This window comes from Lytechinus pictus, chromosome 19 (genome assembly GCF_037042905.1).
Source record: "Lytechinus pictus isolate F3 Inbred chromosome 19, Lp3.0, whole genome shotgun sequence".
In the NCBI taxonomy this organism is placed as follows: Eukaryota; Metazoa; Echinodermata; class Echinoidea; order Temnopleuroida; family Toxopneustidae; genus Lytechinus; species Lytechinus pictus.
The window spans coordinates 968,607-993,329 of record NC_087263.1 but is presented as its reverse complement, the minus strand read 5'-3'; the positions used below and the strand labels follow the sequence as shown (position 1 = coordinate 993,329).

The 24,723-nt window shown below is 37.0% G+C and overlaps 1 protein-coding gene across 5 annotated transcripts in view; it reads right to left on the bottom strand.

Annotated features, from left to right (window-relative positions):
- The window catches only part of LOC129283109 (carnitine O-palmitoyltransferase 1, liver isoform-like), a 59,267-nt gene that overhangs the window by 18,275 nt on the left and 16,269 nt on the right, over nt 1–24,723 (bottom strand). For 2 of the 5 annotated variants that reach the window (XM_064113898.1, XM_064113896.1), the window contains exons 5-13: nt 22,172–22,273; nt 19,019–19,234; nt 16,920–17,116; nt 14,110–14,220; nt 12,330–12,407; nt 8,411–8,534; nt 5,826–5,897; nt 1,035–1,165; nt 423–573 (exon numbers count right to left, since the gene is read on the bottom strand). In XM_064113898.1, the coding sequence (XP_063969968.1) occupies nt 423–573; nt 1,035–1,165; nt 5,826–5,897; nt 8,411–8,534; nt 12,330–12,407; nt 14,110–14,220; nt 16,920–17,116; nt 19,019–19,234; nt 22,172–22,273 (1,182 nt within the window). Of the gene's footprint in view, nt 1–422; nt 574–1,034; nt 1,172–5,825; nt 5,898–8,410; nt 8,535–12,329; nt 12,408–14,109; nt 14,221–16,919; nt 17,117–19,018; nt 19,235–22,171; nt 22,274–24,723 lie in introns of all 5 variants that reach the window. The other 3 variants (XM_064113897.1, XM_064113895.1, XM_064113899.1) reach the window with 2 other exon arrangements.

The window sequence follows — 24,723 nt, the reverse complement described above, 5'->3', positions numbered from 1 at the left end:
TTGGTAGCTTGTATTTATGATGTCTTCAAATTAAAAACAAAAAGAAAAGGATCATAGAATACTAATGGTGTAAACTTGAATGAGCGCACATACTGTCCAATGTAATGTATAGTGTTACAATCCTCAATTGGTCAGGGGGGAACAAATGTGCTGCCTACAACAGAATGTAGAATCAGTCACCACGTCCATTGTAATCCAAATCAGACATCTAGAGCAATCCCCTTCCCAATCCCCCTCCCATTCCTACATGTATTCTGTTGTGCAATACCTTCATTTGTATTAGGTGGTCTAAGTGCAGTCTACGATGACTTTTATACGGAAGACCCCTTATAAACCAGCAAATTTTATAAATCAAAGTTTCAATCAGGGTCTGTGCCTGCAACTATACCTTCCCCCTGCCAACTACTTTACAATGGGCCTACCTCCTTTGGAACCTCCCATTGTAGTCTCTGAGGGGGTTTCAGCACTCTTGATGATTCTCCTTTAGTGTGTCCCTCCGGAGTGTAACCCATGAAGAGGATGTCCTCTGCGACAGCATCCTCAAACGTGTGACTGTAGATCGGAGCATCAGCCCTAAAAGAACAATAAAAAAAAAGACAAAAGGAAACATTTAAAGCATGTACATGTAGATTGGAGTATCAGCGCTTAAACACGGAAACAAAAAATAAGGATGTAAAATATGTACATGTACATCGGAAGCATCAGCTCTAAAACAAACAAAATTGTAAGCACTAAACATGTTCTGACATCAGAATACAGTGTGGTTTAACCATAACTAGGCCCCCTTTGACGATTTATGCAAAATGTTTGCAACATGAAAAAATTCTAGCTGTGATGTGTTGTCCGTTTCCTTCAAGTCTTCCGCATCTTTCAAGATGAAATTTGCGACACCTGGGTATGTGGTTCTGAAGTTGCATATAATTTTGTACAAGTGTGTTGCATCAAAAATTCATCTAATTGGGGCCAGTAAGGCGGTTCAGACACATGTTTGAGGACAGCTCAGAAGGAAATACATTCTTTACCAATTGACTTACAGTGAGTGCTCAGCGTTGACTCCCATATGACCGTTCTTAAAGACGATGAGATTGAAGCACTTGTCAAACCAGCGGTTGTAGCAGTTGCCGTGGAGAAGTGAAGCCGCATACTTGTCTAACTTTCCATCACCCTCATCCTGTAAGGGATCAAAGGTTAGGTCAAAGGTCAGGTCAAAGGTCATCTATCAATTGAAAAAAAACTTAACAACCAAAATTCACAAAATGGGATTTAAAATAGGACAGGGTATAAAATAATGGACTGTATGCATTTCGTGTAATGTATAATTGTGCTGAATTCTACCTATTTTAGCGCCCTATGAAGCAAAATGTGCACATTAATCATTGGACCTTTCTCAATAGGCACGCTGAATGAAGCGCAATCATGTCTTTGAAATCTGCATAGTCCATGGGTTTGTTGAGAACAAATTTGTGTGAATACAGGCCAACATTTAGGAATTACACATAAAAATTTAACATGCTGAGAAGTGATTTTTTTCTCCAGAACTCATTCAGAACTTGTGCACAACTAAATGCACAAATGGTTCACTCTTTATTAACCCTATTTTGACTGGGCTATTTCAAACCAGATTTTACTGGGAGTCAAGATAGTCAAGTGGAGGTGAAACACAAGGGGAATCTAAAAAATATCATTCCATGAGCAGCGTGGAACAAAAATGAAATCAATAAGCAATACTGAATGAATACAGACTAAAAATATTAAGATACATTTCTTTCAAAAGGCCACAAAACAAAACAACTTTTAGAGCAGACATATCCTGCAGTTAAATTCGCAATTGTACATTTCACTCTTTCCTGCCATGTCAGGTATCCCTCTCATAATGAGCTAATGTGTTAATTTATGGAAACAAAAAGCTAAGGATAAGGCAGTTAACAGTGGAAAGCTAAAATAGAGTTTAGATTGTTAGTCACACAGACATGTTAGACCATTGTATTTATAGCATGAAAAATTTGGCAAATAAATGAAGCATGTACATGTTTGTAGAATTAAATTCTGTGAGAGTTTTAAGCCTGTGTTTGCAGTAAATGACGGTGAGAGGGTACTGTCATTATCATTGTATGTAGACATGAAAAGGTCCATTTAATAAAATTTGCAATTACATACATCTACATGTAAATTAAATAGAGTGGAATGTATGAACTTCTATTACAGGAATAAAGTAATAATGATTAAAATGACATGACTTTACAAGCCTAGACGATGGATACACCAAAATAAATGTATAATGCAAAAAAAAAGGCATTGCTATGATAGTTCTAAGTTATCACTAAAGCATTTGATAATGTACAAATAGCAAAGGGTTACTGCACTAAAAATAATGAAATACAACATGGAATAAATTACAAGCTAGATAACATCAACTTAAATAATATGGTTAGAAATGTGAAAACTGATATATTCAGCAAACTTAAACCTACAGCATGCTACATGTATATTACTCTAGCAGGGATGTAATCATGGCTGGCGATGAAGCCACATTTTGCTGACCTTGTACTATGTCACGTGTAAAAAGTATAGGCCTATAGGAGAACATTTTCATCAGCGGCCTCGTGACTCAGAGCTACCCAGCTTGACTGCATCCCTGCACACCAACAGGGTGCTACATAACATTTTAGAAGCACTTAAAGCACTTTTAACTAGTTCAAATAAACATGTACTTGCCAAAAAAAATATATATTTCACTTGCCCGGAAAAAATCATTGAAAAAAATAGTTTTACCTCTTCAAAAGAAAGTATTGCGGTTTTATAAACCATTGACCTTTTTCTCTCTTTTGACTTGAAGTGATCTACCTTGTTATTGCAATGACCAACATTAGGGTCAATATCATATCATATCGACCCTAATTTTGGTCATTCTACTGTGAGAATTTTACTTGCCCCGGGCAATCGGGCAAGTGCATATGTAGCACCCTGACTAACTACAGCTACAATCTACATGTGGCTTTGAGGCTAATCAATGATTATGTGCTGAAGCTTATATTTTAGAGAGGAACTTACATTGAATTGATGGAGGTTGCAGATGAGCAAATGAGAAGGAAAAAATGTCAACCTTGTGTATTTATCTCACATAAGATATTATTAAAAAAGGAAGAAATTGATAATTGAATATCATTTACTATTCACGGAAGTGGTTTACAGAACATCATGTAGTGGTGTATCGTAAACCAACTCCGTGATTGTCCAAGCCACCTAAACATTAAAACATTATCTCATTTATTATTCATTATCATTGTTTGAATATATATAATTCATAACTACCCCCTAACTGCCTTTCCTAACTCATTTGATATTCATTATCATCATTGGAATACATAATAACAAAATAATAATATTCCGCATTTATATAGCGCTTAACATCCTTAAGATCCTTGCATGCCCGCATACAATGTATGCACTTCTCCACTCCCTGGGGAGCATTCCAACAAGAGTTCCAAGACTCAAATGCTAGGCATACTACATAGACTTTCGCATCCTACCGGGTACCCATTTAACACCTGGGTAGAGAGTGGCAATTGTGGATTGACGCCTTGCCAAAGGACGCTAGACCGCTGTGGGATTCGAACACACGACCCTCTGATAACAAGGCGAGAGTCAGAACCGCTACACCACGGCGCTTCCACTACATGTATGTAATTCACTCCTTCGCTTCCCACACAATGCCTCTCCTAAGTCCTAACTCAGTTATTATTCATTATTATCATTTGAATATATAATTCCCTGCTTATTACATCCCCTCTCTTCATTCTTTCCTATCTCTCTACCTCTACGTATACCCCCCCTCCCCCCCCCCCCCAAAAAAAAAGCATAAATTATGTCATATCTATCTTTCTTTCCGTTTATGTACCTATTCCAACCACTGGAGAAGTTCATCTAATTGGTGCGATGACATTTTTTTTTAATCCCACAATCATGAAATTTACCCTTTTTTGGTGAACATTCACTTGCAAAACTGAAAACTTCATGGAACCTTTGTCGTATATGCAGTACCCAAATCTGATCTAAATACATGTTGATATTTGTTCAAAATACTAGTACATTGCCCTACAAATCAATCTATGTTGAAAGATTGTTTTACAAAATGAAAAAATATGAAATTTTAGAAAAAAAGGAAAGTTGGAAGTTAGTTTAATCTGTGTATCAAGCTGTTAGCTTAAGATGTACATAATTTGACAAAATAATGTCAATATATTACAGACATAATGGAAATGTTTTATCAGTCATGTTCATGCAAGAAAATAATCACTTGTGACCCTGGCAACAATCATATTCCCATGACAACGGAATTTGGGTTTTTTTACTGTTCCATCGTTACTCTGAAGATTAAAGGGGAATCCAACCATGGTAATGTGTGGAAGGAGAAAAATATCAAGAGAATCAGAATGGAGAAAGTTTGAAAGTAATCGGACAAAGAAGAAGAATGTTTAAAAAGTGAGATCGCCATCCTATGCAAATTTCAAACTGCCCAATCCCCGATTTGTCAAGTACTTCATAATCAAGATCAAGAATTAGTGGTTTTCTCCAAAGCCTCTATTCCATTTGGGCAAAAATAAAAACAAAGCTGTCTTAACCCTAAAATGGCCCCCTCAACATTTTCTGCGATCATTCCGCCGCGCAACTTTTTTTGACCGCGCCACTCGCAGAGTTTATACTTTTAAGTCTCGCGCATCTTTTGAGACCAAATTTACGACGCCCGGGTACGCGGTTCGGGAATTACGCAACATTTTGTAAGTGCATGTCAGACCAAAAATTGTTCCAAAACGTGATTTTGTGTACAAAGTCAATGCAAATTGAGTTTTCTCATCTTATTCATAAAGATATGATTATTTTTACTTTAAACAGCTGAAAGCAAGTGATTTTAGCATAATTATGCTTTAAAAAGGTTGTGCAATAAATCTGGTGAAAAAAACAAAGAAAAACAAAAGGTTGAAAAACATAGAAATACATAAATTCATAAAACAATAAAATACATAAGAAATTGATTTCCAAACCGAAGTTTTTTCAATTGCCATTGTTAAGAATGCTACAAAGAATATTTTTACAAAAGTTTAGCATTCTAGGAGCTTTATTTAGTGAATTAGAGCAAAAAGTACGATTTATGCATAAATTAGCATAATTAATTCATATAAAATAAAATCTCATTATTTTGGAAAATTTTACCATACAGCCTTGTAGATTACATCGCACACTACCAGCGTGCAAATTTTTGCGACGTTCGCGCGAGCGGCGGCCGAGATCTCAGGGGGGGTTGAATCAACCCCCCCCCGGCCACAGAACAGCCAAAAAAGCCCGGCCTAGTTAGGGTTAAGAGGCTTTCACAATCGCTCTTGCGATCGTTTGCGATCATTTGGTCACAATATATGTTGCACACAATCGCAACGGTTGTAAGCAGTCACACCACCAATTGTGAAAGGGCTCAACTCTTACATGAAAGTAAAATAACATTCTGAGTATAAATTTGGGGTAAAAATGACATATTTTGGGGGTTATTTTGTATATTAAAGCATTCAGAAAATTTGTCACTACCCGACATCCAAATGAAATCACCTGTGTGGCCAATTTGAATTCACCATAGGTACTGAATAGTGATTTCTGATTTGTCTTATAAATCCCTTTTAAACATTAATAACTTTCTTATTGTATTGTCCATTTCTGTTAAAACTTCAACTGATCTGCTTCTTGAACATTTTTCTGCATGTATTAAACAACTTTTCACCTGAGTTGGATACCCCTTTCAGACAGAGAATAAATATGACTTTGATTGATTAGATTACCTTTGGTGCGAAAGGGTCTCCCTTGAACCAGGCTGGTATTGATTGGTTCTGGAGAAACTCACGGAGTGGTTCCTAAAGCAATGATTAGTGGAGATTATGAGGTGAGAAGCTTTCAACTGCAATCGGGTGATCTGGGGCCCGTAACACAAAGCTTGACAATCATTGTAAAACATTTACTTACGATTGATTGCATTGATTACAATGTATAATCAATCGTGAAAATCATGCGTACAATGAGTTGTTATGCTTTGTGTTACGGGATCCTGAGGCGTTATATGAAACTTGTCAGCTTTGGCGATTTCAGTGAAATTCTTGGTTTTGATTGGCTGAGAAACACTGGTCTCTGACTGTTACTATGGTAACAGTCAAATAATGACTTGCCATCGCTGACAAGTTTCATGAAATGATGCCCCAGTTGTCATGTAATATGACCGGAGTGAAAACATCCCACATTATTTGAGAAAGGCCGGAATGGTGTCTCATAAAGCTGTTCTTAAGTTACCAGCGACTTTACGAACGACAGGTGTTTCTTTCTCAGAAACTACATGATAATCTGGCGTACATCATTTACCATAGGAAAAGGTAACAAGTCGTTCGGAAAGTCGCTCATAACTTACAAACAGCTTTATGAGACACCCACCAGTTCCCCCATTCAGAGAACATACCCATTAGAATATGGAAATGATTGGTCCATAATTGAAGTAATAACCCTTTTTCGTGCCAGAAAAATTGTTCAAAAGTGACTGGGAAAGTGGACCAGACCATTCAGAGATTTCAGGAGTGTACTTCACAAATGGACGACCCAAACTTGTAGCAAATAATGCTGGATGTTTTCAGAGGTTTGGCTTCATAATTATGAAGCTCTAAATGATCACCCGATGAGTTTTTGAAAGCCAAGATATGAGAAGTGAGTAAGAATGAGATCATGAAGGTTGTGTCATTGAATTCAAGTTTAGTTCTATGCCAAAGCAATAATAAAATAAAATGGCCGTAACTTTATATGTTCGTTTAGAATAAGTTGTTTAACCTTATACACTTTTACTGATTAAAATGAATAGTTTCATATTGTCTATGATCAGTGTAATGCCGCAGACAATTTCCATCAATCTGGTATTAACAGTTTGATTAAACTTCAGAATGTTGTGTCCAAATTGATAATGAAAAGATGTTACAATTCAGAAAAAAAATGGTCAGTTTATTTCCACTAACAATTTTCTTATATTTTCTTACATTCCATTGGAAAACTGTAAATTTGTTATTACGCTGCTTTGACTAAATTGAAATAAATGACACAACTGTCCATAAAACAAAGAGTTGAAATAAGAATACAAATAGAAAGCAAAAAGCTGTAGAAATCAAAGAAACATCTGATTATAGAGTTAGAAATACAGAATCTACATGTAGATACATGTAAGAATGCATACATCATTCACAAAATGTTAATTAAAACGGAGAAGTTAAAAATATATGTATATATATCATGTTATGATTACTTATTATGTAATCCTCAAATGCCCAAGAATAGAGAGAGTAAGTAATAAACCGTAACTTCCAGATATATGTAAACAAAAATATGAGAATGTCAAAATAACGGCCTAGAGCAACAACCATTCCAGTGCAGCTTTTACACATAAATGTGTATATTATAGAGGCAAAAATACATAAGAAAATAGCTGTTCTCACAAATCAAGCTAGCTAAAATGTTAACATTTATTTGAAAAAGAAATGGTCATATCAAAGTGTAATTTATGAAGATATAGATGTTTCACTTTCAAGAGATGTCACATGCGAAATGGTAAAAATCTTATAAAACAAGATTATTCTATGAAATTGCATGAAACGAAAATCATGTGATGACATTGTTGAAAGAAATGACATATATTTCACTAGGAATGTATGTATGAAGCAGCTGGATTTCATTTAGCGAGTAACTTTACACTGCAATTTTCAATTGGAAAAAAAATTCTGTCATTTCTTTTATCCAACTGCAATTGGAATACAGTGCTTCTTCCATTGCCATTACTTCAAATCATCTTGGATAATCTCTAAAACCAGCAAAAAGAAAAGAATGATACACTCTTATTGTTCATGTGGAGCTCAATAAGAAGCGATAGTTTTTTCTTTTAGATATTGTAATATCTTGGCCTCAGCTTACAAGGAGATGCAGTTAATCCAATCAACCCCACCTATGGATATCCATCAATGTCATAATTCTTCACTTAGGAAAGGTACAGAACATCCCTTTGAAAATAAGGAGGAACAAATTGATTCATTTAGACAATGACACTTGCATGAAAACACTTTGCATGGATGTATATATTTTAGATGTTGGCATTGCTGGATTTTCATAGTTGTGAATAGTATTGTACAGTATTAATTTTCCGTATAAAAAACACCCCAAAAATGCAAAACGGATGGATAGCCCATATTCACTTTAGTCGACATGACTGTACTGTTCTTCCATGGGGTCCGTGGGGTGAATGATCAGATCAAGCGCAACTCTTAGTAAGGCATTGCCCTGATAACCACAGCAGCAAAAAAATGACAGAAAAAAAAAATTATTTGATTTTTTTTCAACGACTTACGACATCATACTCATGCTCCTCTTCATCCAAGACGACAACAAACGCAGCCGTTTCTATGGCAGCAAGAGAAGACTTGTTCACACCGGACATGAAGAATCGTTGGCGCGCAGCAGCCCAGGGAATTCTGTGGTGTGGAAGGGGGCATAAGATTGTAGTAAAACAACTAGTAGTTATAACAATTGCTTATCTAGGGCTTCACAATCATACTTACAATATATATTGCATTAAAATAACAAATTTTATGGTACTCACTCAAAAGTATCATATTTTTTTCATTAAATTAATTTACATGTACTGTATACAAATAGCGAATAGGCATGAGTGCGATGGTGCGAGATTTCGCATGAGGTGAAAGAAAGATGCTCAATTCAACAAGGCGTTAGCCGAGTTGAATAGAGCGTCTCTTTCTTTCACCGAATGCAGATCTCGCACCATTGCACGAATAAGAATATTCACTATTTGTGTCGTACAACGCCTCAGAATTTAGCGAAAACATGAAAAAACAAGAGTATCTCCCTTTAGTACATGTAATCTATGAAAAGGGGGCAAAAATACTGAAAACGGAAAGCAATTCCCACAAGCGCACATGACCTTGGGCAGCATTGCGCATTTAGCCAGCAGGCTTGTACGCGTATTGCACCTTCATTTTTACTGAGCGCAATTAATTAAATTGTATTGTGACGTCACCTCCTAAAGCCGTGCAACGGTACATCTTGGATGGTACGTCTTTTGTGCAACGGTACGAATGTTTGACATTCAGCCTCCCATTTGCTTGCGTACAACAAGCTAAGTAGGCGTTGTACAATATGTACTGTATAAAGTTCACACTGATCAGGCTTTGCTTTTTGAGCAATGTTAGAGCGAGAGTGATTCCACATCTCAAATGAACTCCAAAGAGCTTGCACGGTCGATGACTGAATCTAACCCAATCCTTTAATCTTATTTGCTATATCATAACCCATAAACACTACCCAACCTTTGAAACCTGATATAGTGACATCATTATTGTGTCATAAAGAGATAAAATATGAAGGTGACATTCACACGATGTTTACATGATGGAGATGGAAATGTTGCCTGACATTTCCATGACCTTTCAATTATAGATATTGGTCATAAGATGTACATAACATATGTTGTATGTGCTATATATCTGGTGAAATGAAGTTCATGTCCAGGGTCAATTCAATGTATCATCAAACATGATTTAGCAGCTTATTGTATGTGGCACTCTAATGAGACTCCAGTCTTAACCCTTAATAGACTGGGCTATTTTGACGCCTAAGAAGACTGAGGGGGGGCTGATTCAGTCCCCCCCTGTCTTCTTAGGGTTAAACGATAAGGGCCCAATTTCTCATGAACCTCGTTTTAATAAGTAGTTTGCAATAATGGTTATAAGCTACTGAAATCATTCAATATGATTGGTTGATGTTAAACATCGTCGGCGTTCATCCAAACCGATGTATTGGTTAATCATTGTTTTTAAAAAATTGATTTGAGAATTTGCAGTAAATGTAAGTACAAGTCCTGCATAAAGCTGTTCGTAAGTTAAGAGCGACTTTAAGAACAACTGGTGATCCCTTCTTGCGGTAAGTGGTATATTGAATCGGCGATGGTTTAGCGCGTAAGAAAGGATCACCAGTCGTTCTTAAAGTCCCTCTTAACTTGCGAACAGCTTTATGAAACGGCCCCGTTCTACACATAATGAAACTTCTAGGCCACAATTTGTTTTAGTTTCTGGGATGTGAGGGGATTTCCATGGCGATGTCATACAAATTGCCGATAAAATGCGCAAATCCCACTGAAAACATGTACTGTAGTAAAGCAAAACAACATCTGTGTGCATTTAATATGCAAATGCTCGGTCAGCCATACTGCTGTATCTGCACTGCATTGACTTAGCACGTGAAAGAGCGAATGTCACGCAATTGTCTAGATCTTTCCAACCATATATTTTTCTATTGATGAAAAAGTTGTAAGGCTGGGGATCATAGTGTGGAAATTATAGTAAAATTTCAAGTTGATTTTCTCTGAAATTGATTTGCACTGTCGTAGAACCCAGATCTGTCAGTATCATAATCTCACAGCTTCAATAGAGGATAAGATAATTCGATGGATCAAGAGCACTGAAACGAGGAAATCAATTCTTTAACTAGAATACCTTTACATGTAGATTACAGTTGAATATGAAATTTCCTAGTTTCTCAGTATAATGATGTTTTCTATTAACTACCACATTCTCTTAATTGTGGAAAAGGGTTATAAGTAAATATTAAAGATAATGAATGTGTATATTAATGACTATTCAACATGATGACAGTGTATAATAATGACTATTACACATTCAGAATCTCTTGGTTATCATGACAAAAGGTGTATAATTATAGTGACTTCCAAACATGCTGCATGTAAGAGTGTATATTAGTGACTATTCAACATGAATGTTTATTAGTGACTTCCCAACATGATAAGAGTTATATAAATGACTATTCAATGTGACAAGAGTGTATATTAGTGACTTCCCAACATGATAAGAGTTGTATAAATGACTATTTAATGTGACAAGAGTGTATATTAGTGACTTCCCAACAGGGTATCTCTCTCTGTTGAGTCTTTCAAAAATGTTCTTAAAACTTTTCTTCTTACTTCTTAATTTCTTTATGCGCCTTGAGCACTCTACATGGTGAATTTTTGTGTTTTATAAGAGACATGTATTATTATTACTAATATCATTATTATTTTTATAATTTAGTGCCTATTCAACATGCTGAGGGTGCATATTAGTGACTATTCAACATGATAGGAGTGTATATAAGTGACTATTCAACATACATGTAAGAGTGTATATTATACAAATAATGAATGTGTATGCGTGCAATGGGAAGAATATTTTCATGAGATGAAAGATGTAAAGTTCCATTCAACGAGGCGTTAGCCGAGTTGAATGGAACTTTTAATCTTTCATCGAATGTAAATATTCTTTCCATTGCACAAATATTTACATTCATTATTTGTTTTATAAAACTCATATAAGTTACAAAGTTTTTAAAAATGTAAAAAAGGAATAAAAAAGATAAAGATTAGGTTGGCCAATTTCCAGCAACTAATTTTTCTCTGATAATTGCTAGTCGGAGGATAACACCATGTATCGACAGCTCATCAGCCCTTTGCTTTCATGTTTGTGACGCGCATTGCTTCATGGATACCGTGTTTACACTTAATCGGCATTTGGTTCAGAACCAAAAGCCGATGCAGAATCGGCTTTTGGTTTGCGTTTACACGTTGTTACAGGTCGCGGTTCAGAACCGCGAGCCGATGCAAAAACCTGAAATGATATGCACACCAGCAATATACGTCATAATAAAGACAACACTGGATCAGTGCGCTTACAATTACGTCACAATGAAAATGCGCACAAAGTGCCAATGCAGAATCGGCTTTCTGTTTACACGTATTAAAAAAGCTGATTCTGCATCGGCTCGCGGTTCAGAACCTACTACTTTGGTGGTGCGAATTGCCGGTTCTGAACCGCGAGCCGATGCAAGTTACTCGCGTTTACACGCTATGAAAAAGCCGATTAAGTGTAAACACGGTATAGTCGAGTGCGCACAGTAAGTTTGATCTGCGCTAACTTCATGCGCGCAAACACACACACACACATACACAATAAGTAGACGTACACATGATTATACTGAGGGAGCGCTAGCGCGCGTACCGTGCAATGGAAAAATAAAATATGCACGGTCACCGTGCAATAGAAAATTACAAAATGCACGCAGTAAAGAATGGACCAAATATTGAACACCTTTCAACCAATCAGATGGCAAGAATCTTCGTTGAGTTATATAATAGTGACTATTCAACATGCTAAGAGTGCATATTAGTGACTATTCAACATGATAAGAGAGTATATTTTTACCTATCTCCTGCAGTGAGTGCTGCTAGACGCTGCTCACCATGGTGCTCATCAGGATCATCCAATATCTGCTGATATTGCCTGAAAAAGAAAAAAATAAATTATCATATACAACTGTATAATACATAAATTCATATAACACTTACATGTAATACAATGTTTCCAAGCGCTGCATACTATTACCCCAGCTTTGGCACGGCTACCCTGATCAGGCATTCAAGCCTTCTAGGAATTTCTTCGTACCAGGTACGTATTTGCTGGACCTGGGTGGAGAGTGACAAATGTAGATGAATTCCCTGCCAAAGAACATGAGTTCTGCAGGGATCTGAACCCTGGACCTTATGGTTTTAAGTCCAGAGACTTGGTGGTGGTGGTGGTTATGATGATGATGATGATGATGATGATGATGATGATGATGATGATGATAGGGAGCAGAAAATAAATACTTCTTATAAAAATCAAATTGGTACTACCAGCAAAATTAATATCAGTTGCATATAACACCATTGGGTGATTTCAAGTACGGTGTTGAAATCTGGTGTTGGTGTTGTCACAACACCAACACCAGCCACAACACCGTACTTGAAATCAGGCTGGTGTTGGGATTGACCTCGGAAAATATGACGTATTTCCGGCAGTTCGTGTTGAAGGCTGGTGTTGAATGTCGTCTGCTGAACCCAGCACTGCGGCTGGTGTTGACGATCTACGTGCAATTTCCCCATTCACCAACACCAACCCCCAGGGATTGGGAAAATCGTGATTTCAAGTTCGGTGTTGGTGTTGATGAACTGTAGCTCACGAACAGGCAGCGAACACGATGAAACATCTCCGTAAAATTATCTTTTACAGATAAGATGAGCGAAAATCATTAGAGTTTTACACATTTAAGTGAAAGATAATATTTATGCTTTCTGATTATTGCAGTGATTTTAACCTTTGCATTCTGTACGATAAGATTTTATTGCAGTTTATTCCCGATTTCACTTTCGTCGTCGAGAATTTCTTGCGTAAAGTTGAGATGATCAGCGGCGCAACACAGGGGCGTGACGTCATAGGTTATCGATAACGCGATCGGTATCGCTCCTCTGAACTCAGCTCGGTGTTGGAGCTCGGTTTAGCAGCCTTTTCACGCTCTCAACACCAACACCAACCCCGAACACCGTACTTGAAATCACCCACTGTTCTACCATAACACACATTTACATCAAATCAGGGGGTCATTTTATAAAGACTTACAACTATGTTAACTTTGTCATTATGGCAACTAACATAGTAATGTGGCTTCGCAGCTAATCACAATCAAGGTTTCCATGGTAGTTACAATAATGGCAAAGCTACATGTAACATAGTTGTATCTCATTTTGAAAACGGACCCCAGAAGTGAAAATGAAGAGGTGAGGTGAATGGGTACCCAGTAGGATTTATTCCTTGAAAGCTTTACCGCCTTTATGGGGGCTCAGCTATTATGATACCAAGTATCAAGCGCAGTAAAATCATACATGTAATATAATAAAATACAATATAGGATTTGTATAGCGCACGTATAGGCGCTCCTATATTACCCCGGTTAGGCTAGTCTACCAATTCCAGTGCGCACAGCTTTTTGAGGAATTACTTCCTGCCAGTACCCATTTACCTCACTTTATATGCATAAAGTAACTGCACTATATAAATGGACGTACTTATTCTCATCCATACAAGTTCTCACTCCTAAAGGGGGGGGGGGGGGTTCTCAAAAGGTGAAACAAAAACTTTTGTTTTTTTTGGAATCTCAGATACTTACTTCTCCAGTTCACATGGTTTGATGATACTTCCATTTGATTGGATAATAAGCTTGTAATAGCGCCCTCTAGACATGACGACAATGTGGTTGCTCGTTTTGTGATGGATCAGTCTATGAGGTGGTAAAGAAAAGTGTTTCAATTTAAACAAAGAAAAATATTACTATCCTTATTATAGTGCTCTCCTCTGTAATTAAAGGGATGGTCTGGGTTGGAAATATTTATATCTTAATAAATAGAGTAAAATTCACACAGCAAAATACTGAAAATTTCATCAAAATCGGATAACAAATAACAAAGTTATTGAATTTTAAAGATTTGCATTATTCCGGTCAAAAAGTTCTAGGCATGTCTTTATGAATATTGATTAGATGGGCTGATGATGTCATATCCCCACTTGTTCTTTTGTATTTTATTATATGAAATTAGGTTTATTCAAAATTTTTCTACTAAGAACTAAAACAATTGGATTGACAACTGATTAAGTGCATTAGTTATTTATTGCCGCAACTTATTTCATTATAAGGGAGACACATCATTTACACATGTATGAAAAAAGGGACATTTATAATTTCATGTAATAACATAAGAAAAAGGAAAGTGGAGATGTGACATCATCAGCCCACCTAATGAATATTCATGACGATGTGCATATAACATTTTTCACAAAATATTGATAAACTTTAAATTTCAATAACTTTGTTATGTGTTATCCGAGTTTGATGAAATTTTCAGCATTTTGCTCTGTGAATTCTACTCTAGATATTTAGATATAAATATTTTCAGCCCGGACCATCCCTTTAAAGAAACCAACAGATACAGGTAGGCAAACATAATAGGTATGTACTTTTAAAAATAATGGAAATTTGTAAGTTATGAGCATACATGCACTGTCTTTAAAAACTTTTGGTGTAACAATCTCTGATTTGTGAAGACAACCCACTTTCATTGGTAACAACTCATCAAGATATATGTTACTTTGTTCAGGTGACTATTACACAAGCGATGAAAGATAATTTCAATTTCCAATGTTCCTGTAAGAAGTACACAACTGTGTAGCATTCTTTACTGGCTTTTTTGGCAACAGAATTGACAAGGTTTTTTAGTTCTGATTTTCCTGAACCCATGTTTTTAAATCTATAATTTAATATGTCTCCTATCTATCAATCAATCTTATCTATCAATCAATGTATCCATCAATCTATCTATCAGTCAATCTTACCTATCTGTCTCTAAGCCTTGGATTCTAGTCGTATTAAAAGTTCTTTCATATTGTTGAGAGCAGAGAGGGACTGTTTTCTGGACCATGATGGGTTTAACAACCTCGTGATCGATCTCTTTATTTCATCTATCCGCCCATCGATCAATCTATCTATCAATGTATCTATCTATCAATCAATCTATCTATCAGTCAATCTTACCTATCTGTCTCTAAGCCTGGGATCCTAGTCGTATTAAAAGTTCTTTCATATTGTTGAGAGCAGAGAGGGACGGCCTTCTGGACCATGATGGGTTTAACGACCTCGTGATCGATCTCTTTATTTCATCTATCCGCCCATCGATCAATCTATCTATCAATGTATCCATCTATCAATCAATCTATCTATCAGTCAATCTTACCTATCTGTCTCTAAGCCTGGGATCCTAGTCGTATTAAAAGTTCTTTCATATTGTTGAGAGCAGAGAGGGACGGCCTTCTGGACCATGATGGGTTTAACGACCTCGTGATCGATCTCTTTATTTCATCTATCCGCCCATCGATCAATCTATCTATCAATGCATCCATCTATCAATCAATCTATCTATCAGTCAATCTTACCTATCTGTCTCTAAGCCTGGGATCCTAGTCGTATTAAAAGTTCTTTCATATTGTTGAGAGCAGAGAGGGACGGCCTTCTGGACCATGATGGGTTTAACGACCTCGTGATCGATCTCTTTATTTCATCTATCCGCCCATCGATCAATCTATCTATCAATGCATCCATCTATCAATCAATCTATCTATCAGTCAATCTTACCTATCTGTCTCTAAGCCTGGGATCCTAGTCGTATTAAAAGTTCTTTCATATTGTTGAGAGCAGAGAGGGACGGCCTTCTGGACCATGATGGGTTTAACGACCTCGTGATCGATCTCTTTATTTCATCTATCCGCCCATCGATCAATCTATCTATCAATGCATCCATCTATCAATCAATCTATCTATCAGTCAATCTTACCTATCTGTCTCTAAGCCTGGGATCCTAGTCGTATTAAAAGTTCTTTCATATTGTTGAGAGCAGAGAGGGACAGCCTTCTGGACCATGATGGGTTTAACGACCTCGTGATCGATCTCTTTATTTCATCTATCCGCCCATCGATCAATCTATCTATCAATGCATCCATCTATCAATCAATCTATCTATCAGTCAATCTTACCTATCTGTCTCTAAGCCTGGGATCCTAGTCGTATTAAAAGTTCTTTCATATTGTTGAGAGCAGAGAGGGACGGCCTTCTGGACCATGATGGTTTAACAACCTCGTGATCGATCTCTTTATATCATCTATCCGCCCATCGATCAATCTATCTATCAATGTATCCATCTATCAATCAATCTATCTATCAGTCAATCTTACCTATCTGTCTCTAAGCCTGGGATCCTAGTCGTATTAAAAGTTCTTTCATATTGTTGAGAGCAGAGAGGGACGGCCTTCTGGACCATGATGGTTTAACAACCTCGTGATCGATCTCTTTATATCATCTATCCGCCCATCGATCAATCTATCTATCAATGCATCCATCTATCAATCAATCTATCTATCAGTCAATCTTACCTATCTGTCTCTAAGCCTGGGATCCTAGTCGTATTAAAAGTTCTTTCATATTGTTGAGAGCAGAGAGGGACGGCCTTCTGGACCATGATGGGTTTAACGACCTCGTGATCGATCTCCCGTCTGAATTTAAGCAGAGCCACAGTAGAATTCGCAGCCCGGGCAGATTGAAGGTAGGTTGGCTTCATAGCTATGCCATCCTGAATGAGAAATCAAAGAAAATTGTTCCTTAATTGTGGATTCACAATAGGGTGCGCCATCTATCGGTTGCAGTGGACAGGCCGAAATTCGCAATGCCTCATTGGAAAAAGTCTACATACATTGCGGGCGCAAGTACTATTTGCATGCGATTATTCAGCCCGGACCGACGCAGCTCGACGGATATGCTGTTTACTAGGGTCCAGGAGGTGGGAGAGAAATTTGCCCGCATATTTCTTTGCGACATTAAGACCGTATTTTGGTGAATTCTTGCCGTATGGTTTTCATTTTTGAAACATCAGTCACACTACAGTATACTAGCACTGTTCACTGTCTGCGCACGATTTCGACCCTTCAGTTAGAAATTTGGCCTGTTCGCTGCAACCAATAGATGGCGCACCATATTGTGAATTCACAGAATTATCGTTGAATAGAGCAGCAAGTAGAAGGGCACCAGCCCCCTTCGGGATCTTACCATGAATTCCAATGAGTGATGCAAAAGACAAGCAAGTGTCAGTAACTTTTGCAAAGTTTAATTCTTGGGAATTTCTTTTTTTTCTGTAGAATTGTTTATATTCATAGCATGTTTAGATACTATTGCATAATTTGTATTCATCATTGTGAATATGTTCATTTTTATACACCTATTCATTATTGTACATTATGTTCATTTTTATGCACTAATTCATTATTGTAAATTATGTTCTTGTTGAGACTCTCATACTCCCAATCGGGGGTAGATAGATTTTAATCAAATCTTATCTTATCTTATAATAGTAGCTATTGATCAAAATTGTCTGCATACCACTTCGAAACAGTGGTTATGGACCATATTACTGGAGAGTACCCTCGAATGAAAACAAATTCTTCCCACCAAACACTGAATTAAGCCCAGCTCACACTATTTGATTAGTTGCGATCTGATTTTCAAAGAAAACATGAAAATATTTGACATAAACATTCCAATACAATCTTAGCGATACGAGGTCAGAATAGTTGTAAGGCTTCTGAAATCAAAATCCAATGTAGTTTGAGCCTCAATTTCTTTGTGGAACTTTCATATTTCATGCAAAATGTGATTTATTAAAAAATAATGTGTGAGACGGGCTTTAGTTAGTAGACACAAGCTATTTAAGGTGTGTATTATAATAGTCTACATATTATTGCTAATGTTGCAGTCACATTTCCACTATGGTGTCCACACATTAAGATGAAAACAGAGGTTTCACAGATTTCTATATGAACCACATAAAGGAAGCTGGTACAAACATTACAAAAACTGCTGTTTTTGACTAGCCATTATAGGCAAAATGTGACTGCACCTTAAATATTTGCTATTGATCCACATTGTCTATATATACCATTCAATAGTATACGAATAGCGAATAGGCATGAGTGCGATGGTGCGAGATTTTGCATGAGGTGAAAGAAAGATGCTCTATTCAACAAGGCGTTAGCCGAGTTGAATAGAGCGTCTCTTTCTTTCACCGAATGCGAAATCTCGCACCATTGCACAAATAAGAATATTCGCTATTTGTTTTGTACAATGCCTCGGAATTTAGCGAAAACATGAAGAAAAAAAAGTTTTTCCCGGTAGTAATCTATGAAAAGGGAGCAAAAATTGAGAGCGAAAAGCAAAATCCCACAAGCGCACATGACCTTGGGCAGCATTGCGCATTTAGCCAGCAGGCTTATACGCGTATTGCACCTTCATTTTTACTGAGCGCAATGAATTAAATCGTATTGTGACGTCACCTCCTAAAGCCGTGCAACAGTACATTTTGGATGGTACGTCGTGTGTGCAACGGTACAAATGTTTGACATTCAGTCTCCCATTTGCTTGCGTACAAAAAGCTAAGTAGGCCTTGTACAATATTAACTATCAACCCAAATTGTCTACATACCATTCCATAATAGTTGCTATTGACCATGATTGGAGAGCGACCCCTAAGGTAAACATATTCTTCCCACCAATCACTGACGTAGTTTGTTGACCAGAGCCATTTCAGCTGTAGATATCGCTGGAGACGATCACCGATGGACGACTGAAATTCTTCAGCGAGACGTTCCATTTCAGCGTACTCTTCCGTGCTTAGGAAACCTTTGACTGATCTCAAATACTGGTAAAGAAAAAGAAAGTATGAGTAACCATCAGAAACTGCATTCATGCTAATAGTTCAATCATGCGCAACCAGCTTTGGCCACATTTCAATTGTTACCTAAAAAAATAATGCAACGATGCACATGTATTTATGATATACATAAATATGTACATGTATCTATAAAGACCATAATTGCGCAGTCACATTTTCACGTACGGCGAGTAGAAAAAGCTGCTTTAACATTTTTTGTACCAGCTACAGTACATATACCTACATGTAGGTGGTTTGAATAAACATGACTAAAACGGCTGTTTTGACTTGCTGTACGGCAGCAGTAGGGGAAATGCGACTGCAGCATAAGTTTGGTTTTAAAGGACAAGTCCACCTCAGAAAAATGTTGATTTAAATCAATAAAGAAAAATCAGACAAGCATAACACTCAAAATTTCATCAAAATCGGATGTAAAATAAGAAAGACATGACATTTTAAAGTTTCACTTATTTTTCACCAAATAGTTATATGCACAATTTTGTCACATGCAAAAGAGAGAATCAATGATGTCCGTCACTCACTATTTCTTTTGCTTTTTATTGTTTGAATTATACAATATTTCAATTTTTACAGATTTGACAGTAAGAACCAACTTGACTGAACCATAAAATGTTAAACAATAGTTATTCCACATGTTCAGGGAGAAATCCAACTTTGTTTCACAGGAAAACGAAAAGAAAAATTGAATATTTCATATTTAACATAATAAAATACAAAAGAAATAGTGAGTGAGTGATGTCATCAGTTCCCTCATTTGCATACCGACCGGGATGTGCATATAACTATTTTGTGAAATAACGCAAAATTTAAAAATATCATAACTTTCTTATTTTACATCCGATTTTGATGAAATTTTCAGTGTTATGCTTGTGGGATTTTTCTCTTTTTATTCAAATCAACTTTTTGTTGGGGTGGACTTGCCCTTTAACTTGACTAATAACTTCATAAAAATCATCTATTTTAAGAACCTTAAAAAATGATCAATCTCCCTTGAGTGATCTGACTGTAATTTCTTAGGGAGTGTTTCAACAACATTTTCACGGTGAAGCCGGTATTCCGGCTTTTCAGGTTCAAAGGGTCTAGAGAATCCAATATATACACCAAAGGGCAATTGTGCGATTACAGGAATACAGTCATTTAGGAGTCAAGAAATGATCCCGAGGGCAATTGTGCGATTACAGGAATACAGTCATTTAGGAGTCAAGAAATGATCCCGAGGGCAATTGTGCGATTACAGGAATACAGTCATTTAGGAGTCAAGAAATGATCCCGAGGGCAATTGTGCCATTACAGGAATACAGTCATTTAGGAGTCAAGAAATGATCCCGAGGGCAATTGTGCCATTACAGGAATACAGTCATTTAGGAGTCAAGAAATGATCCCGAGGGCAATTGTGCCATTACAGGAATACAGTCATTTTGGAGTCAAGAAATGATCCCGAGGGCAATTGTGCGATTACAGGAATAGTCATTTTGGAGTCAAGAAATGATCCCGAGGGCAATTGTGCCATAAAGGAATACAGTCATTTAGGAGTCAAGAAATGATCCCGAGGGCAATTGTGCCATACAGGAATACAGTCATTTAGGAGTCAAGAAATGATCCCGAGGGCAATTGTGCGATTACAGGAATACAGTCATTTAGGAGTCAAGAAATGATCCCGAGGGCAATTGTGCCATTACAGGAATACAGTCATTTAGGAGTCAAGAAATGATCCCGAGGGCAATTGTGCCATTACAGGAATACAGTCATTTAGGAGTCAAGAAATGATCCCGAGGGCAATTGTGCCATACAGGAATACAGTCATTTAGGAGTCAAGAAATGATCCCGAGGGCAATTGTGCGATTACAGGAATACAGTCATTTAGGAGTCAAGAAATTATCCCGAGGGCAATTGTGCCATACAGGAATACAGTCATTTAGGAGTCAAGAAATGATCCCGAGGGCAATTGTGCCATACAGGAATACAGTCATTTAGGAGTCAAGAAATGATCCCGAGGGCAATTGTGCCATTACAGGAATACAGTCATTTAGGAGTCAAGAAATGATCCCGAGGGCAATTGTGCCATACAGGAATACAGTCATTTAGGAGTCAAGAAATTATCCCGAGGGCAATTGTGCGATTACAGGAATACAGTCATTTAGGAGTCAAGAAATTATCCCGAGGGCAATTGTGCGATTACAGGAATACAGTCATTTAGGAGTCAAGAAATGATCCCGAGGGCAATTGTGCGATTACAGGAATACAGTCATTTAGGAGTCAAGAAATGATCCCGAGGGCGATTGTGCGATTACAGGAATACAGTCATTTAGGAGTCAAGAAATGATCCCGAGGGCAATTGTGCGATTACAGGAATACAGTCATTTAGGAGTCAAGAAATGATCCCGAGGGCAATTGAGCGATTACAGGAATACAGTCATTTAGGAGTCAAGAAATGATCCCGAGGGCAATTGTGCCATTACAGGAATACAGTCATTTAGGAGTCAAGAAATGATTCCGAGGGCAATTGTGCCATACAGGAATACAGTCATCTAGGAGTCAAGAAATGATCCCGAGGGCAATTGTGCCATACAGGAATACAGTCATTTAGGAGTCAAGAAATGATCCCGAGGGCAATTGTGCCATTACAGGAATACAGTCATTTAGGAGTCAAGAAATGATAAATGTAGATAAATTATAGGTGACATGACATTTGCTCCTGCGACATTTGCTCCGGTCTTAACATCTTAGAGGGTATTGGGTTAGAGTTACGATTGTAAGTTTTGGGTTCAGAATAATGCAAAGATAAGGATTAGGGTTTATTTAGTTTTTGAGATTAGGTTTATGCTTGGCTTAACATGCAGATTTTCCTTCGGAGTAATTGTCGCCGGAGCAAATGTCTTGGAACCGAATAATTCATTAGCTTACCCTTTCCATGGTGTCTGTTAGCTTTGGTAGAGGTAAGTTTGGTAACGAAGCTTGGTAGCTGTATAGCTTAGGATGTCTAGAACAAAACACTCTCAGGCTCACCTGAAACGGGAAAAGAAAGAAATCAAAGAATATTTACATGTAAGTGGATAGAGAGGTGTTGTGGCTCATGGCGATTCCATGCTAGAAATATCAGCCATTTTCACAACACTTTTTAACCGGCTGTCCAAACAAACGAGGATCTTCAATTTCTTTTGTGGTAATATTAAAGTTCTACTCGGTAGTGATGTAAAAAATGACAACTACATGTAACAAAAATATGTTTAATATCATTAATGAATTAGGGGTGAAAGTGTGTGTTGTATGCAACAATTTTGAGTCCCTACACATTTAATTCACCCGTACTCAAGCATTTTTTGTTGGTTATCAGTTTTTCACATTTACTACCCATTCTAACTTTATCATTGACAAAAAAAAGAAAGTTTAATTGCTCAAGCATTCAGCTAAGAGACTATACATGTACAACACATTTGGAATCGCCCCTCAATGGATAAGTCTCCAGGCTTTGAACCACTTGGCTCGGAGTTCAATTCCACTGCAGCACTCGCGTCCTTTGGCAAGGCAATCATCTAGATAAGCCACTCTTCACCCAGGTGTAGTAAATGAGTACTTGTTAGTAAGGGATTCCTTGAATGCTCAAGCAGCTGATCAGTGTAGCCGTGCTAAGCCAGGGACATAGTATGCAGTGCTTAGAAACATTGTAGTAAGTGCTACATACTTTTAGATGTTGCATATTATTATGATTCACGATTACAAATGCCAGTTACGGCAAAGACAAACTACAAGCGGAAAGCTGGACACAATTCTTTTTTAAATACTCCATATCGTACATGGGGAAGTGTTTCCATTGGCATTGGGTAGGTAAACTATTGCATATCAGCACACCGGTACGGTAAATTGCTGATTCGTCCACTGTCTACTTGTCAACTAATCACATGGTCTATCTTGACGCCAAAGGCTCTGTCTGTATGAAATAAGCCAGCCACAGTACAGTGGATCTAGTCTCACTACTTCAGACTCTGCATTATGCGAAAACCAAGGGTCTGTGAATGCAGACTACATCAGCACAGTGCTGTGTATTTGGGATGAGGGAGGGGGGGGGCAGGGTTGGCACAAGGGGAAATATCCAACATCTTATTTTCCAGAAGATAAATTACTTTCTAATTTTGTAATAATTTTTGTAATTTTGTAATTTATATCAACCAAACATTGTTGGGCACCCATTCCCAGCATTCCAAGTGATTTATCTATCTATTTATTTATTTATCTACTTACATGTTTTTTATTTATTTACTTAATCATTTATTCATACTTATTTCTTATATATTTATTCATTTATATATTTATTTATTTATTGATTGATTTATTAATCTACTTAAAGGTATTGTTTAACTTTGTGAGCAGCCGATTTAAAAAATTCTCAAACCAAGATGAAACATATGTACAAGTGCATGTATTAGAACTAATAAACCCTGAAAACAACCATTATTGAGAATGAAAAGCTAAAACTACAAGGCAAACCCCGATTTTGTAAATAGGCGTCTTATAGACGCCTTAATAGTACACATAAGTGTATGGGATGAAATTAAGATGGTGTTTTCGGTCACTTTATATTTCAATTTTTGAAGCACTAAATAATTATTTTCGAACGCAATTTTTTCTGGGCTTCATTTTTGTAACATATCACAGACACAGGTGACAAGTGTGACCTTCTAGCTCAGATTTTTTAAAAGTGAAACCAATGTTAACCAATCACTTTAATTGTTTACTTATTTTTTATTTACTTATTTATCTACTTAATTACTTATTTTTTATTTATTCATGTACATGTATGTATCTATTCATTAATCAATTTATTTATTTATTCATCTGGTTTAAAACACATGATACAACTCTTTTGAGTGTCTATTCTTCCCAGTGTAGTGTCTTATGTATTAAGTTTTATGTGAGTAACTCAGGTATACATGTACATGCATATCACCATGTATATCACAAGAAAGTTCAAGGCCTACCACCAGAAATTATCCCAATTATGCCCCTTCCCAGTCACCAAATAAAAGTCTTTTTCAGGACAGACTTCTAAAATGAGCTCCCCTGGGAACTGCTTTCATAAGATACATGTAGGTCAGGAGGAGTGAGTCACAAGACAGAATTGATTTTGCTATTAAAGATGTCAAAGGCATTTTTTACTGTACAGCAGACCTGCCAACCTCTGGGAATGAAAAATTGTTTTCTGTGATAAAAAAAACTTTTTACCCAAAAAAGTGTATTTCATAATAAAATGTGTGGTGCACACGCTCATCACGGTGCTCAAGCTGCATGCAAGCCAAAATGTGCACTGCTCTTGCAGATGAAAAAAAAAACATTGAAACATGTGTATATGTCACCCTGGTTTTAACAAAATGATTGAAAAAAAACAAGTTACCTGAAATTACATTGATCTAATATCCATATTTTTGTAGTTTTATGAAATAGAGACATATGGAGATGAT